Here is a 14,870-nt window from a genome sequence, read left to right as displayed (position 1 = left end):
CCAACACATGAAATTTAACGACATTGTTGGTATTGATTGTTAGATTCCCAATGTAGAAAAACATATGTTTCCCTCCTCATCCTTACACACACCTCCATATCCAATGAACCTTAGGCTCCCTTTTGAGGAACTATTGAAATTAAATTTGATAAAAAACAAGATTGGAGAAAAATATAAGTTCAGAGAGAAGACTAAGATAGGAGGGGGATGTAGAGTTGGCAAAATGGGGTAGGAGATAGTGGAGGATCTAAAATACCACTGAGTCTCATATAGAGGATTTCCAATCTTCATCGGTATAAGATATTTTATTAATCTTGTTTCATAGATACCTTAATCTTATCCCATATTATCTCCAACGAAGTTTTCTTTATATGAAAGATTCTCCAGTTTTTCTCTTTCCAGACTTTCCATAGAAGGAATATTGGTAGGAGGAACCAAGCTCTTTTTAATACCGGGTTGTAAAAATCCACCTTTCTCCATTTTCCAATCATGATCCAAATACTAGACTTATTCCAGTCCATTTTCCTAAAAAGAGTCACTGCTCAAAACCCACAACGCACTTGAGAAGTGGAAATAATGAAATAGATGGTTTGCATGTTTCTCATGAGCATGACAAAAAGATCATATTGATGGTCATTCAAAACCACTTTTGATGATTCTATCCTAAATTAATGTCTAGTCGTGTGCTAGTAGTCAGAGGAAGAGAGAAATCTTTGGCTATTGCTACTATCCCCATATTTGTTTCCATATGTACTATTGAGGAAAAATATTGTGTTTATTTGTGAGAAAGTAGACTTACTTAATAGAGAATTAACGCTTTGGATAGTATCCCTATCTACTTTTATCCTTCTCCTTTAATATAACAATCTACCTCTACTATAGAGATGACTAGAAGGATGGCCAATCCATCGAATTTGGAAGAGGAAGCCAAACATAGAGAGTTAGCCACCCTCAATTTTGAGAGTGCTAGATCGGGTGTTGTGAATAGTTTTTTACCTTAAATTTTTCTTTGGAGATCACCAAACTCTTAAGGTTAGTGAGTAAGTCTTGGCCACAAAGTTTTGGTAGTTGGTTCCAAGGGTCATCCCAAAATAGGGCATTTTTTCCACTATGCATTTCCCAAAAACTATGTTGTTGGCTCATGATTTTGTTATTATTTGAGAAATTCCATATGGAAGATCCTAAAAACACATTTTGAGTTCTTAATTTCCAATCTAAAGAAGAGTTTCATCCATATTTTTTGTCCCATATCTGAAAAGATAATTCATCACCTTCATGCTGCTAATGATAAAATAGTTTGGCTCCTAATACTTTGGTGTGGATTTTTGGATCTTTGAGTATGAGTCCCCTTTTAAGCATAGGAAGACAAATATTATCCCAGGAAATCAGGAACCATTATTTTTTTTTGCGATCTTCCCCCTATAGGAAGGTCTGTTAGATTTCTAATATATTTAGGGATATACTTGGGAGTTCATAAGGCTGAAAAAGGATTCATATGCAGGGCTTGCGAAAAAAACATTAACAGGACAAATTGGCCTACTATGTTAATAGAATGAAACATCCAATTATCTAAATTAGAAGACATTTTTTGAAAAAAAGGAGTATAATACTTCGTCTTGAGCGAGTTCTTAATAAAAGGGGAGCCTAGATATTCAGAGGGTAAAGAGCATAAGTGGAAGCCAAGAATATGAGTGGTGTGCCCTTAAATGGAGGGAGGGGTATTAAGGAAAAGGATATGAGATTTAGAACAATTGATGGAGGTGTTATACACCTCCATAAAGTCATCCAGGACATAAGAGAGGGCCCTTTCATCTCTGAGAGAAGGAACCCCATGAGCATACTATCATCGAAAAATTATTGGTGAGAGATTCAAGGTCTCTTCCAAAGAGACAAGATCTTTGATTTTTACCTCAACAACAACAACTTCGAGAACTCTACCAAGATACTTATCAACCATGATGAAAAAAAAGGGTGAAATAGGATCACCCCAATGAATACCTATCGAGGGATTGAAGGTGGAAGAAGGTGACCTATTAACAAGGACGGAGAAAAAAGAAAATGAAATTAAAGAGCTAATCCAATTGGACCAACTTAGCCTGAGAGAAGTTGACGACTAGAAGATGTTTATAGATGTAATCCCAATTTAATTTATAAAATTCCTTTGAGAGTTATGTGTTAATCAACATACTTTATTTCTTAGAGTGTGAAAGGGAGTGAATGACATTATGTGCCACTAGAATCCCATCCAAAATTTAATGCCCTTCCACATAACCTATTTGTTCCATTGAAATGAGAGCTAGAAGAATGGGCTTAAGTTAATTTGCAATGAATTTGGATACAATATTGTAGATGACATTGTGGAGGAAAATGGGTCAAAAAATGTTAGGTTCATTTGCATTATCAAATTTGGGGGCTACTATTAGGAAGGAAGTAATGAGAGGTGGAAACACAAAAGCCAAGCTTGTAGATTCTTCCACTAATGCAAGAATATCTTTGCCTAGAGAGGGTAGCATGCTTGAAAAATGATTATAGTGAATTCATCTGGGCTCACATATTTGTTTTTAGCCATGTTTTTGACCACTTCCTCAACCTCCTCTAAAGATACCTCTCGCATAATGGCTTCATTTTTATCCCTACTTACTAAAGAAGGGATGTGTTGGGTGGTTTTCCTGATAACTTCCATTCAACATAGTTGTGGGTCCTTAAGGAGAAAAATATACATCTAACTAGATCCATCTTAATGTTTTGATGATCTACTAACTTGGCACTGGCTTCATTCTTCAAGGAAGTGATCTTGATTTTATGACAATTCTAGTTCATAGAATTGTAGAAGAACTAGTATTATTTTCACCTTCCTTGAGCCTTCTGATTTTGGATTTTTGTTTCCAAAGAATCTCCTCCTATTTTCTTTTCTCCTCCTATTAGACTAGGAGGTACACCTCTTCTACTGTTACTTCTCTTAACCTTCCATCCAAATGATGCATTACTATAATTGTTCCATTTTGTCTTGTAAGTCTTGTTTTTTCTTGAGAAATGTTTTCACATTCTTCCTTGTTCCACTTCTTAATATTTACCTTTATGTAATTAATTTTTTGATGGAAATGAGCTAATCCTTATGTAAAGTTTTGTTCTACCCACTATGAATTAGCCTTATCCACGAAGGAGGGGTCTGAGAGCCACAATATTTCAAATTGGAATGGCATGAGATTGGGGCCTATGATGATGTTGATGTCCAATCATATTGGCTAATGATATTAGCCACCACATGGAATAATAGAAGCTTCAATGAATGTATCATTTTTTATATTTTCTCTGAGATCATAAACTAATGCAGTCTTGAAGCTATTTGAAGATGACGTCCTCTTCAATTATTCTAGTTGAAGGTCCCATTGATTGTTTCCACATCAATTAGATGTAAGTTTCTTAGAGCATCCTTACAGTGCTCTATTTCTTCCTCTAATTTTCTAATGCTCAATTTCTTCTACAATAGGGATTTAATGAGATTGAAGTCCTTTCGATTATGCACATTGATCCCTAAAGAAGGGGTTGTATTGTGCATAGGTTTTGTAGAAAAAGAAAAAATTAAATAAGGACATAAGGACCATAGAAAATGGAAATATAACCCTCCTCTTCTAAATTGATCAAGTGAAAATTTCCCATTAATATACAAGGTTTCAAAGAGGTTGAACAATGAAATTTCTTTTAGATTCCATAAGATAGTCGGTCTGTCGGCATGACCAATCATGTCAAGAGAAATGGATTATATTTGTTTCAAAACTTTAGAAGTAAGTTCATCGATATTTTTACTGGTGCATTAAGTTTCCTGCAAAATTACTAACTTTCGTTATTCCTTCCTTATTTTCTTCATGAGAGTACATTTATTTCCTTTGTAATTGAGGCCCCTAATGGTCCACGATATGATTTCTATGTCAAATAGGATAAGTATGAAGGAAAATTCTCTGTGATTATTGTGATTTGTCTAGAATTGATAGGAATTTCTCTTAATTCTTGCAATCTTTAACTATTGGTTTTCCTACCTTCCTTTTTCTTTGCCTTGAGGATTTTTTGGGGATCCTTGAATGTATGGGTGTGAATTCCCAAGTAAGGGGAAGTGGCATTGGATCTATAAGGCTATTGAGATCAATGATGCTTATCCTTAAGAAGGGAATTATGAATAAGTTGGATTTGTAGATTTGGGATTGAAAGTAGGCCCTTCCAATGTCAAATTTCCATTATATCCGTCAAATGTTGATAATCCATATCCATTTATTTTGGAACCCCATAAGTTATTACATCATTTTCTTCATCAATGTTTTTCCATGTAGGATCCCCCTTCATTTTTTTTCTTAGTGGCTCCTCCACTATATTATGAGTGTTTCCCTTCCTCTATTTTTTCATGCCTGGTTTCTCATGAGGTAAATCCTTTGTATTTGTCTCTTCCTCTTCTGAGAGGGATCATAGATGTTGTGAGTTCTTGGTGTGTGATCTAGGATTGCATTGTTATGATTACTAGGGTTTATCCTCCTTTAACCTACCCTGATGAAGCCACTGTTGATCCTGCTCTTGAGTAGGAAGTTGTGAGGGATATCTAGGAATAAGTGAGAAATGTCGAAAGAGGTGACCATACTTGTGACATCACTTACATCTGAAGGGAACTTGTTCATATTATATAAATTATTTCTAGATTGAATATTGATAGGAAATTTCAATGGATGCAAGGAGAGGTTGTGCTATTTTCATATATAGGTAGATCCTAGCATAGGATATGTAACAGACCCATTTTGTGGCTTATGAGGTTGTGATAACCTAACTAAGGACATTATCGATTCCTTTCAGGGTTTCTTCTCCCCGTAATTTTCTAGGAATAGAGAAGAGATTGATCCACACCAAAGCCACTTTAAATTATTCCTTCTCTGGGCCAAATATTTTAGCCCATAATATGAGGAACAAACCTATCGACTTGTAGAAATACAACCCATTCTCAAAAATTTGGTTTCTATCTTATAGATTGGTAAAGATCATTGTGAAGAACCCTTTTTCTCCTAATTCTAGATCTATTTATCCCTTTGGTTTCCACTTTTTTAAATCAAACATATCAAGGCCTTTTCTAAAGGACAAAGTCTAAGATATTTCCCACTTAGGGCATGATCATGCATATACTATATATACTCCCCTATTTTTTGTGGATTTTACTTCAAATTTAGGATCTTTTATAGCCTATGGTAGAGAATGACCTACATTGCGGCACTGTTAAGCTAATCTTACAAGAGGGCTCATTCCTTACTTGGTGTTATTCCCTTGAACCACGTGGTTACCTTGTTGGTTGGTCATATGTCGTTTGTCCCCCAAAATTACATTAATGATAGGAGGGGGTAAGACCTTGTCCACCATCCTTAATCATAGGAAAAAGACACAATGCCCAAACCTTAACAAAGTGTTGAGATCATGACTAAAACCTTATTCCTTCATATTGAAAACATTTTATTTTTTATCTTATTAAAAAAAAATCTTACAAATTTCCAATATTATTTAACAACAAAATTTAAAATATAAAATTAAACAAAATACTAATTTAGAGAAAACTTACAACCAACTTAGATCTATGTTAATTCCAAATCTATGAAGGTTCAAGAGGGATTAGATCTCTCAAGGTGTAAACACATTTTTGAGTGCAACACTTATTGCACCTTGAGAGATTTTATCCCTCTGGGCACTTATAGATCCAGAGTTATGATGGATCTAAGTTGGTTTCATTATTAATATTTGTTTATTTATTTATTTGTGACTAGAGGAATCAATAACTAGGCTAGTATTGTACTCGTGCGACAGGGATTATTCCGACCGCTACCACTATATACTTTAGGCGCGTACATAGGCCCCATTGGACACACACAAAGTGAATAAGGGGGATTTCAACATGATACCTCCTCACACTAATACTTCATTTACATTGCCATTACTAGTTAAGCTACCCCAAAAACAATTAATAATAGATAAAAAATTACAACAACTCTTCCATACTAAATTAGAAAATCACCACAATAATATCATGTTATAAAATCAATAATAACTAATTATAAAACATCAGTCACATTCTTATTTGTAAAATTTCACTATATAAAAATATATTAGATAAAAGAATCTGATAATATGAAGAACTGAATTTACTAAATGAATACTTTGAATTACACATTAAAGATGTGGAAATGGATTCTTTTTATTAACTACTTTTATTAAATATCTTATTTAAAATAATTCTTTATATATATAAAATATCCAAAATACTAAAATACATTAAAAAAATATATAGTATTTAAACCGTCTCCGTTTAACCTCACTTCCAATCTCTAGATACTTTAAACAAACTTTTTAATACTTTAACGAATTTTCCAATCTCCAGATACTTTAAACAATTTTTTAAAATGTTCCAAATATTTAAGTTTGCAAATAAATTAACTTGAAGGGAAAGAACAATCCAGTCAAAAAGTAACATTAACATGCAAAAAATTGTTCATATTTTTTTTAAGAATCTGGAAACCCAAACATTCAAAAAGCAAAATTAAAATACCATTAGATAGCGGAAGTAGGGCGGTGAAAAGATCGCATGTTTTTGACAATTTAAAGCTGCAAGTTCCGTATTTGCCCAACTATAATGATTGTAACAGTGGAGCTCGTGGAAAATTGAGCAGGGTCTGCTCCTACGAAGTTACGTAAAAGCAACCGATTTCACCAAACTCTCCTTTTCTGATGTCGGCGCTGACCATGGAGTTTGAAAACTGCGCACAGGACTACCCATTCAGGAGAAACATCCACTGTATTTGTACGCCTGCATTACAGAAAGCAATGAATCAACCACTCCCTTTTTTAATATTAGATGAAGTCATTTTCCCTCTTTTGAATTTGCTCCTCTCCTCATGTCTGTACAGTGTACATCCGCCCTTATAAATTTGCCATCGCCAATCTCTCGAAACCATCGTGCAATACTGCCAAAGCAGAGTTGCGTTTGAAGGGCAAAAAATGGCCGCTTTAATGAAAAGCTCCGCATGCATTGCTGTAATGGTGTTTATTGTGTGTTCGATTACTAACACTGTGCATGGGCAGCTGAGCTCAACATTTTATGACAAATCTTGCCCGACGGTGCTGTCGGTAGTGAAAGCCGCGGTGAAGCAGGCGGTCGCCAAGGAACAAAGGATGGGGGCGTCGCTTCTCCGCCTTCACTTCCACGACTGCTTCGTTAATGTAAGTACAACAATTCATCTTATCATTATTGATTCAACCAGCTTGACAACGGTCATTCATGGTGATATTTTGATTTACAAGCAACTGTGATTTTTCTAACGGATATATTTAAACTTTAAACGGTCGAATTAATGGGGATATTTTAATTTAGAAGCAACTCTGATTTTTCTAACGGATATATTTAAACTTTAAACGGTCGAATTTCGTGCAGGGTTGCGATGGGTCCGTTCTGTTGGATGACTCTTCGAAAATTACTGGCGAGAAAACGGCTATTCCCAATGCCAATTCGGCGAGGGGGTTCGACGTGATCGATACCATAAAGAGTCAGGTCGAGAAATCTTGCAGCGCAGTCGTTTCGTGTGCTGACATTCTAGCCATTGCTGCTCGTGATTCTGTTGTTGAAGTAAGTTTCTTTTATCTTTTCTGAGATTTTAACCATTATAGAATCATCTAATATTATTACTGATGTATTATGTGCTGAGAGGACTGATTTTCTTGACTTCTTTGAAGTACTATGCGTGGAGGGGGATTGATTTTCCTGATATGCAAATATATTTTGAAGTGTAAAATTAAAAAATGTTTGCATTTTAATCCAGAGATTTATTCCCTCTAGGAAGAGATTTATTCCCTCTAAGATGAAGATGAATATTTGTGTAATTTTTTGTTGGTTAAATTACTTTTTAAATGTATAAATAGATATAATATCTCTAATATTTTTTAGACATTTAAATTATGTAAACTAGACAACATAAATTTGCAATTTTATGTAATTTTGACCAGTCTTTTAGATTAAATTGGCCATTTTAATTAAAGTGAAAAAATAACCAAAATATTTTATGATGATTTAATCAAACTTTTATTGTTATTTTTATTTTTTTCTAATGTCTTAATATAACATATACATGTAAGTATACATGACCCTAAATTATTTTAATTTTTATTACTGCTTTATATAACATGGATGTTTAAATAATTTATTCAAAACTTATATGGAAATATTTAAAAAGAAAATATATATTTTTTAAGAATTAATTAAAACTTATATTAAAATATTTAAAAAGAAAATATGTATTTTTTAATTATTGTAATTTTTTAAATATTTAATAAATATTTTAGTAGTGGCTTTTATATCGAAAGTGAAACTTGTTTACCATGTTTTGTTTATACTCGGTTGTAATATTAATTATCACATTTCTTTCCTTTTAAACACCTAAACTTAAACTAAAAAGCATAGTGAAGTAAAATTATTAATATTTTGTAATATATATTGTTAAAATAATATAATTATTTTTATTTTTATTGTAACCTCATATTTTTTTAATTTTTTTTTTTAAATTCAACTTCTGAATCACGCATCAACCTAATAGGGATTTAGAATGAGCTTCACCCAAAAGTCACCCAAAAAGCAAGACGTTTTAAAAACTAAAGTAATCTGTTCATTGGAATGTGCCTCTCGCCCAGACGCAATAATTTTTATATGTTCATATCATGTAATGATCAATATATTTTGTAAAATTGTTGATTACCAGTTGGGCGGCCCTTCGTGGACGGTAATGTTAGGGAGACGAGACTCAACAACAGCAAGTAAAAGCGGTGCAAACAATAACATTCCGCCTCCCACTTCCAGTCTGAGCAAACTCATCTCACTATTCCAAGCGCAGGGGCTCTCTACAAAGGAAATGGTTGCACTCGCAGGTATTGTCATTTGTTAATGCATTAACGATCATAAAATTATATTCGAAGTATTGTTATTTGTTAATGCATTAATGATCATAAAATTACAATACGTAGGATGTCTACTGATTCGAGAAAATTAATGGTTGCACTTGCAGGTATCGTTATTTCTTCATGCATTAATGATCATAAAATTACATTATGAATAACGTCTACTGATTGGCCAAAAAATTAATATTGAAAATGGAGTTAAATTAGTTTCAGTGATTTAGTGGACAATTTATTTTCATAGTAATTCTATAACAATTTGTTCCATCAACAGATTATAACCCATTTATGGAATTTATAAAAATAAGCATATCCTCTATAAATTCTCATTTCAATTTCAAAAATAAATAAATAAATGGAATTGACCTATTATGATATATTCAATGTGTAGGTGGTCATACTATCGGGCAAGCGCGGTGCTTCAATTTCAGAGCCCATATTTACAACGATACGAACATATACACTCAGTACTCCACTTCATTGCGCTCAAAATGTCCTCCCACCAACGGCTCTGGAGACAACAACCTGTCGCCATTGGATGACGTGAGTCCCACAGTTTTTGACAAAAACTATTACAGCGATCTGAAAATCAAGAAAGGGCTTCTTCACTCTGATCAGCAACTTTTCAACGGAGGTTCCACAGATTCGCAGGTGACTACCTACGCCTCCAACCAGAACCTCTTCTTTTCGGACTTTGCTGCAGCCATGGTTAAGATGGGAAATATCAAACCTCTTACGGGCACCAGTGGACAGATCCGAAAAAATTGCCGCAAACCTAACTAACTACGCAAATGATAATACCTTTGTTTCATTACAGTGCCATGGAGTTTGGCATAAGCTCATGAGGTATTAAAGCAGAGTGACCCTAATTTAAATAATGTATGCTTTTAGGTTTAATAAAATGTTTTTGATACTTTGAAACATTCGTAATGGAACGGAAGTTTACACGAGAGATTGAGCGACTCTTTTATTTCACAAGCACCAGTACGGAAAACATTAAGAAAGCACTATTTTCGTACGGAAAATCTCAAATTAAGTTATTCATTAAAGTTTGACTGATATTTTCCAAAGAAATATTTAGCTTTCTGGTTTACTGTTGGGTATTTTTCAATGGGGAAAATACCAAAAACCATTCAAGCAAATACCACAGAGGCAATGCTCTGTTTTTACTGTTCCAGGATCATTTGCAGAGAACCTCTTTCAAAAAAAATAACTCAGAACAGAGTATTACACAGCCATAAAATCATTTCAATTCATTAAAACAAAAACACTGATACACATTCATCCTCTTTCACTCAGAGGGATCTATCAAAAACTTGCATTCAGCAAAAAACAAAAACTCTGTCTTTTTTTTTCCACCTGAGAGTTCACTGTGCTGGGTTTACTGCTGTAAAACCCATTTTACATTCACTGCTGTAAAACTATTTTTACACATACTGCTGTAAAAATATTTTACACATACTGCTGTAAAAATATTTTACACATACATCTGAGTGAAATCCCTTTTTTTTCACATTCCTGGGTTTTCACATTACAAAAAAAACGTATGCATTCTTTTCTTTTTGCATTTCAATGCAAATCCAATTCATTAATAAAATCTATGCACTACTGTGCACTGTCTTCACCTGCTTCATGAGTGCTCTCCTGTTTTCTTCACTCGCACTGTTGTGCATAAACTTCTATTTCATTTTTTGCTCCACACCGAGCTCTCACACTACATACATACCTTTTTTTTATTATAATGAGAAAACTGGATTATTTGTGCACTGCTGTGCAACACTTCAACTCACTCCAGCTTCCGCTGCACTCCCATTTCACAATGGCCAACTCTTAAAAAACATTACCACTCACAGAGCCATCACACACCATTTCAATACAATATGGGCGCAGCCACACTACATAAAACTGCTGCACGTTACCATTATACTACAATCTAAAAAACTGCTACACATAGATTTATTTACGACTTATATAAAACATATATATAAAAAAATATATAAACCTATGCGCCCATACCCATATTAATGGGTCTTCACCAAAACAATACGACCAACCATTAAGAGCATTAACGCTTCCATCCTCGGCGGTCAGCGGAAAAGTCAAACACTCCACGCAATGCATTGATTTGATGCGGGTCGTATGCAGCTTCGGAGATCGACGGTGGAGGATGAAGAAGCAAATCGGACGGTGGAGATTGATATCGGAAGGCAGCTTGTTGCTGAGCTTTACCTCCCGATGGGTCAAAGTTGCCTACGTCAGGCGAGAGCCACGTGCCTGCACCAAAACGCATCGGAGCAACGAATACGGAAACTGCTTTTCCGGAAAAGCGGTGCGATATGTTTCTGGGCAGTTTTGTGGTTTTGCAGGCGGTTTTGGTTGATAGCGTACGGCAGCGTTGAAATTAGATTTCAACACTCCCCTTTAATTTCAACTGCTGGGCTTTCAATCTTACCCAAGCACTTCCTCACATCGAGGGATTCACCAACTGCTTCTGATGCAGTTCACAAACAAACAAACAATGTTGTCTTCCTCTTAATAGAGGGATTAACCTGAAACTGTGCTTAAGAGCACCTTCCTCATGACAGAGGGATTCACCATAACAATGTGCTGAAGAGCACCTTCCTCATGACAGAGGGATTCACCTGTGACTATGCTGAAAAGCATCATCCTCTTGACAGAGGGATTCATTAAATGACTGCTTCAAATGCAGTTCCAAAACAAACAATCATTGCACTGCTGTGTGTGCAAACTCATTACAATGTTCTTTTATGCTGCTACATATTCTCTGCTGCACTGTTGTGCCATCTTCTTTACTGTGTCTACTCCACACTGCTGTGTCTACACTTGCTGTTGTGTTGCTGCACTTCACTTACATTTCTTTGCAAACTCTGCATTGTTGTGCCTTCCCTTTCTCACATTCACACTGTTGTGTGAGAATTCTTTACTTGCGCACTTATGCGTGCTTCCCTTCTTCACAATGGGAAAACTTTTCTTCACGCTGCTGCGTGCTCCCCTTCACTCATTACAATCATACTTCTGCTGTGTCTCACTTGCATTTCAGATGCAACCAACACACTCACTGTTGTTGCATATATTGCATTTCAATTCAAATGAACAACAAATTTATTACATTTACCTTTACTGCTGTAAGGAAAATTTCTTTTGCATGTGCTGCTGTTCAAAACTTCTTGCTGCTGCATTGCCTCTGCAATTTGCACTGTCGCTGCCTTTTATTTCATCATACTGCTGTGTGCCCATACTCTTGGCACTTCATTCTCCACAAAAAAATAACACAGGCTGCTACCTTTTCTTATGCACCCTTGCTTCACACAATCTTAGTCTTCATTTTTTTACACAATGCACTACTGTGCAATTCCTTTGGCTTTCTGCTGCCACACACATTCTTATACATCTAGTGTGCATTAAAAATCTGTTGTCCTTGTTTTTCTTTATGCGTTTCTTTGCATGCTGCATTGCATATGAAGAAAAACATTACATTTGTCAGTGCTGTGTATTATACTCACTCTGCTGTGAGTATGTTCTCTCATATTACATAGAAGGAAACTACCTTCCATTGCTATGCATTTCAATGCATGTGCTCTATAACAGAAATTTCCAAACTGTTGTTTTGTATTTTGTCTTCCCACTGCTGTGAGGGTTTCATTGCCTTGCATACTGCTGCTCTTTACATTTGAGCGCTGCCATCTTTTCTTCTTTATGCATTTTTGTGCATATTGCATAAACACAAAGCAAAAACATTGCTGATTTCATCACTGCTGCATATTACCTTTTAGAGGGATTAACAAAGATTTCATTTGCAACTGCTGCGCTGCAATACATCCTCCATCAACAAATGACTGTTAATACAGTTCAGCAAACAAAAATTACAAGCTCCCCTTTAATGTGTGCTTGTCTTCTTTTGGCAGACTCTTCTCAAAACAAATTTAGATCCACTGGGGAGTTCAAGGGGTTTTCAGATTGTATTACCTTCCTTCTCCATACTTGTGTAACTTTCTTCTTTTGCATGGGTCTAGCTTGTGTAAGAGCCCATGTCAAGTTACAATCACGTGCCATATACCCGATGTTATGACACTTGAAACATTCAACATTGTTCATGAATGACATTTCATGATTTCTTCTAAAATTGTTTCTTGGAGGTTGTCGAAGACCACAACATTTATCTCCATGAAATACTCTACAGTCTTTTGCCATATGACCAAAGTTTGAACATGCATAACAACAACCAAAAAATGAACTTTGGTACCTGGGAGATGGAGGTTTCCTTGATGTACTTCTGAAGCCTTGCTGCCTTGAGATCCTTTGATGATCACCATTGCCTCTTGCCTCTTTGACATCAGCTACATTTCTTCTTAGAGCTGGTTTTCTTCTATTGCAGCCTTCATTCTTCTCCTTGCCTTTGCTGGAACTAGGAGCTTCACAACTTCTTTCTGGCTTCTTCACATCTCCTTTGCTTAAAGCATCCTCATCCTTGTTTGAGGGTTCAGCTACATACCCAAGTCCTGATTTATCAAATGGAGATCTGTGATAGCTGAGCATATCATCCAAAGCTTGAGAGCTTTTCATGATCTTGTTCATCCCTTCAACCTTCTTCCTGAGGAGGACAATCTCTTCTTCCAACTGTTCACATACATTGTTCTTCTTTGCAAGCTGTTCCTCAGTTTCTTCTTTGCTACGAGTAGCTTCAGCTGCTACTACTTTGAAGGAGATAATATCAGTCTTCATTTTGGAGATTTCTGCTTGACTGCTCTCCATTTTCTTTTCAGCTCCTTGTGCCTGCTTCCTGGCTTCTTGTAGATCATACTTAAGAGAGGTGACCTCTACCTTGTACTGTCCAATCTCTTCTGCAAGTTTGTTCACTCTCTTGTGTCTTTGTTCAAGTTCACTTGTCAAGACATCTGCTTGCTCCTTTGCTTCATTCAGCTGATTTGTCATGGATATGACTTCTTCATGATGTTTCCTCTTGCATTGGTCAAGCTCCTTCTTCAGCTTGGTAAGCTCTTCATCCCTTTCTTTTACTTGAAGCTTGATGAGGTCAAGCTTTTCAGTCTCAGCTTCTATGATGGGTTCTTCTTGACTCATTGTCATGGTCAGTGCTCCCTTTGCATGAAGGTCATGCAGTCTGTCCCATATATCCTTTGCTGATGTATATTTTCCAAGATTCTTCTTCACAGAATCAGACAGTCCATCCAAGATTAGTTTTGCTGCTTGTGCATCATACTCCATGGATTCTTTATCCATCTTGCTGTCATTAATCACTGACTCCCAGACTTCAATCCCCTCAGACATTAGGAAAGCCCTCATCATTATTTCCCATACATCAAAGTTTCCATCAAACTTTGGAACCTCAAATACAATGCTTTCAAATAGATTCTCTTCTAGTTTAGTAGAGGAGGGAGACACATTTTTAACAGCCCTGGAGGCTTTCTTCTTTGACCTTGCCATTCTTATCTAGGCTTTAAATACTTGACTGTGTTTTTTTAATCACTGACTGTTTATAACAGTAACACAAATGAAAGCTTGAGGAATACCTTAATCCTTTTCGCTAAGGCTTCACACTGCTGGAGAAGTTTGACTGCTGCTACAACACCTTCCTTCAGCTTCTTTGAGTCTTCAAAGAGCCTGGACTGGCTCTGATACCACTGTTGGGTATTTTTCAATGGGGAAAATACCAAAAACCATTCAAGCAAATACCACAGAGGCAATGCTCTGTTTTTACTGTTCCAGGATCATTTGCAGAGAACCTCTTTCAAAAAAAATAACTCAGAACAGAGTATTACACAGCCATAAAATCATTTCAATTCATTAAAACAAAAACACTGATACACATTCATCCTCTTTCACTCAGAGGGATCTACCAAAAACTTGCATTCAGCAAAAAACAAAAACTC

General features: G+C 35.7%; 1 protein-coding gene across 1 annotated transcript; it reads left to right on the top strand.

Moving 5' to 3' along the window:
- The first annotated feature begins 6,943 nt into the window (after positions 1-6,943).
- On the top strand, positions 6,944-9,913 carry LOC149138569 (peroxidase P7-like). Its single transcript, XM_089450081.1, has 4 exons — positions 6,944-7,239; positions 7,451-7,642; positions 8,769-8,934; positions 9,353-9,913. The coding sequence occupies exons 1-4, from the start codon at positions 7,018-7,020 to the stop codon at positions 9,742-9,744; spliced, it is 972 nt and encodes a 323-aa protein (XP_089306207.1). The 5' UTR covers positions 6,944-7,017; the 3' UTR covers positions 9,745-9,913.
- Positions 9,914-14,870: the final 4,957 nt, after the last annotated feature.

This window comes from Pinus tabuliformis, chromosome X (assembly GCF_031772625.1).
Source record: "Pinus tabuliformis cultivar Carrire ecotype Pingquan chromosome X, CPIR1, whole genome shotgun sequence".
NCBI lineage: Eukaryota > Viridiplantae > Streptophyta > Pinopsida > Pinales > Pinaceae > Pinus > Pinus tabuliformis.
Note: the sequence above shows the minus strand (reverse complement) of the source record. Positions and strands in the feature narration are given on the sequence as shown.

Excerpts from the sequence above, each read along its gene's own strand:
- LOC149138569 (XM_089450081.1), top strand. The coding sequence starts at position 7,018 with ATGGCCGCTTTAATGAAAAGCTCCGCATGCATTGCTGTAATGGTGTTT. Across the intron at positions 7,240-7,450 it reads TCCACGACTGCTTCGTTAAT|GGTTGCGATGGGTCCGTTCT; the intron begins GTAAGTACAACA and ends AATTTCGTGCAG. Across the intron at positions 7,643-8,768 it reads CTCGTGATTCTGTTGTTGAA|TTGGGCGGCCCTTCGTGGAC; the intron begins GTAAGTTTCTTT and ends GTTGATTACCAG.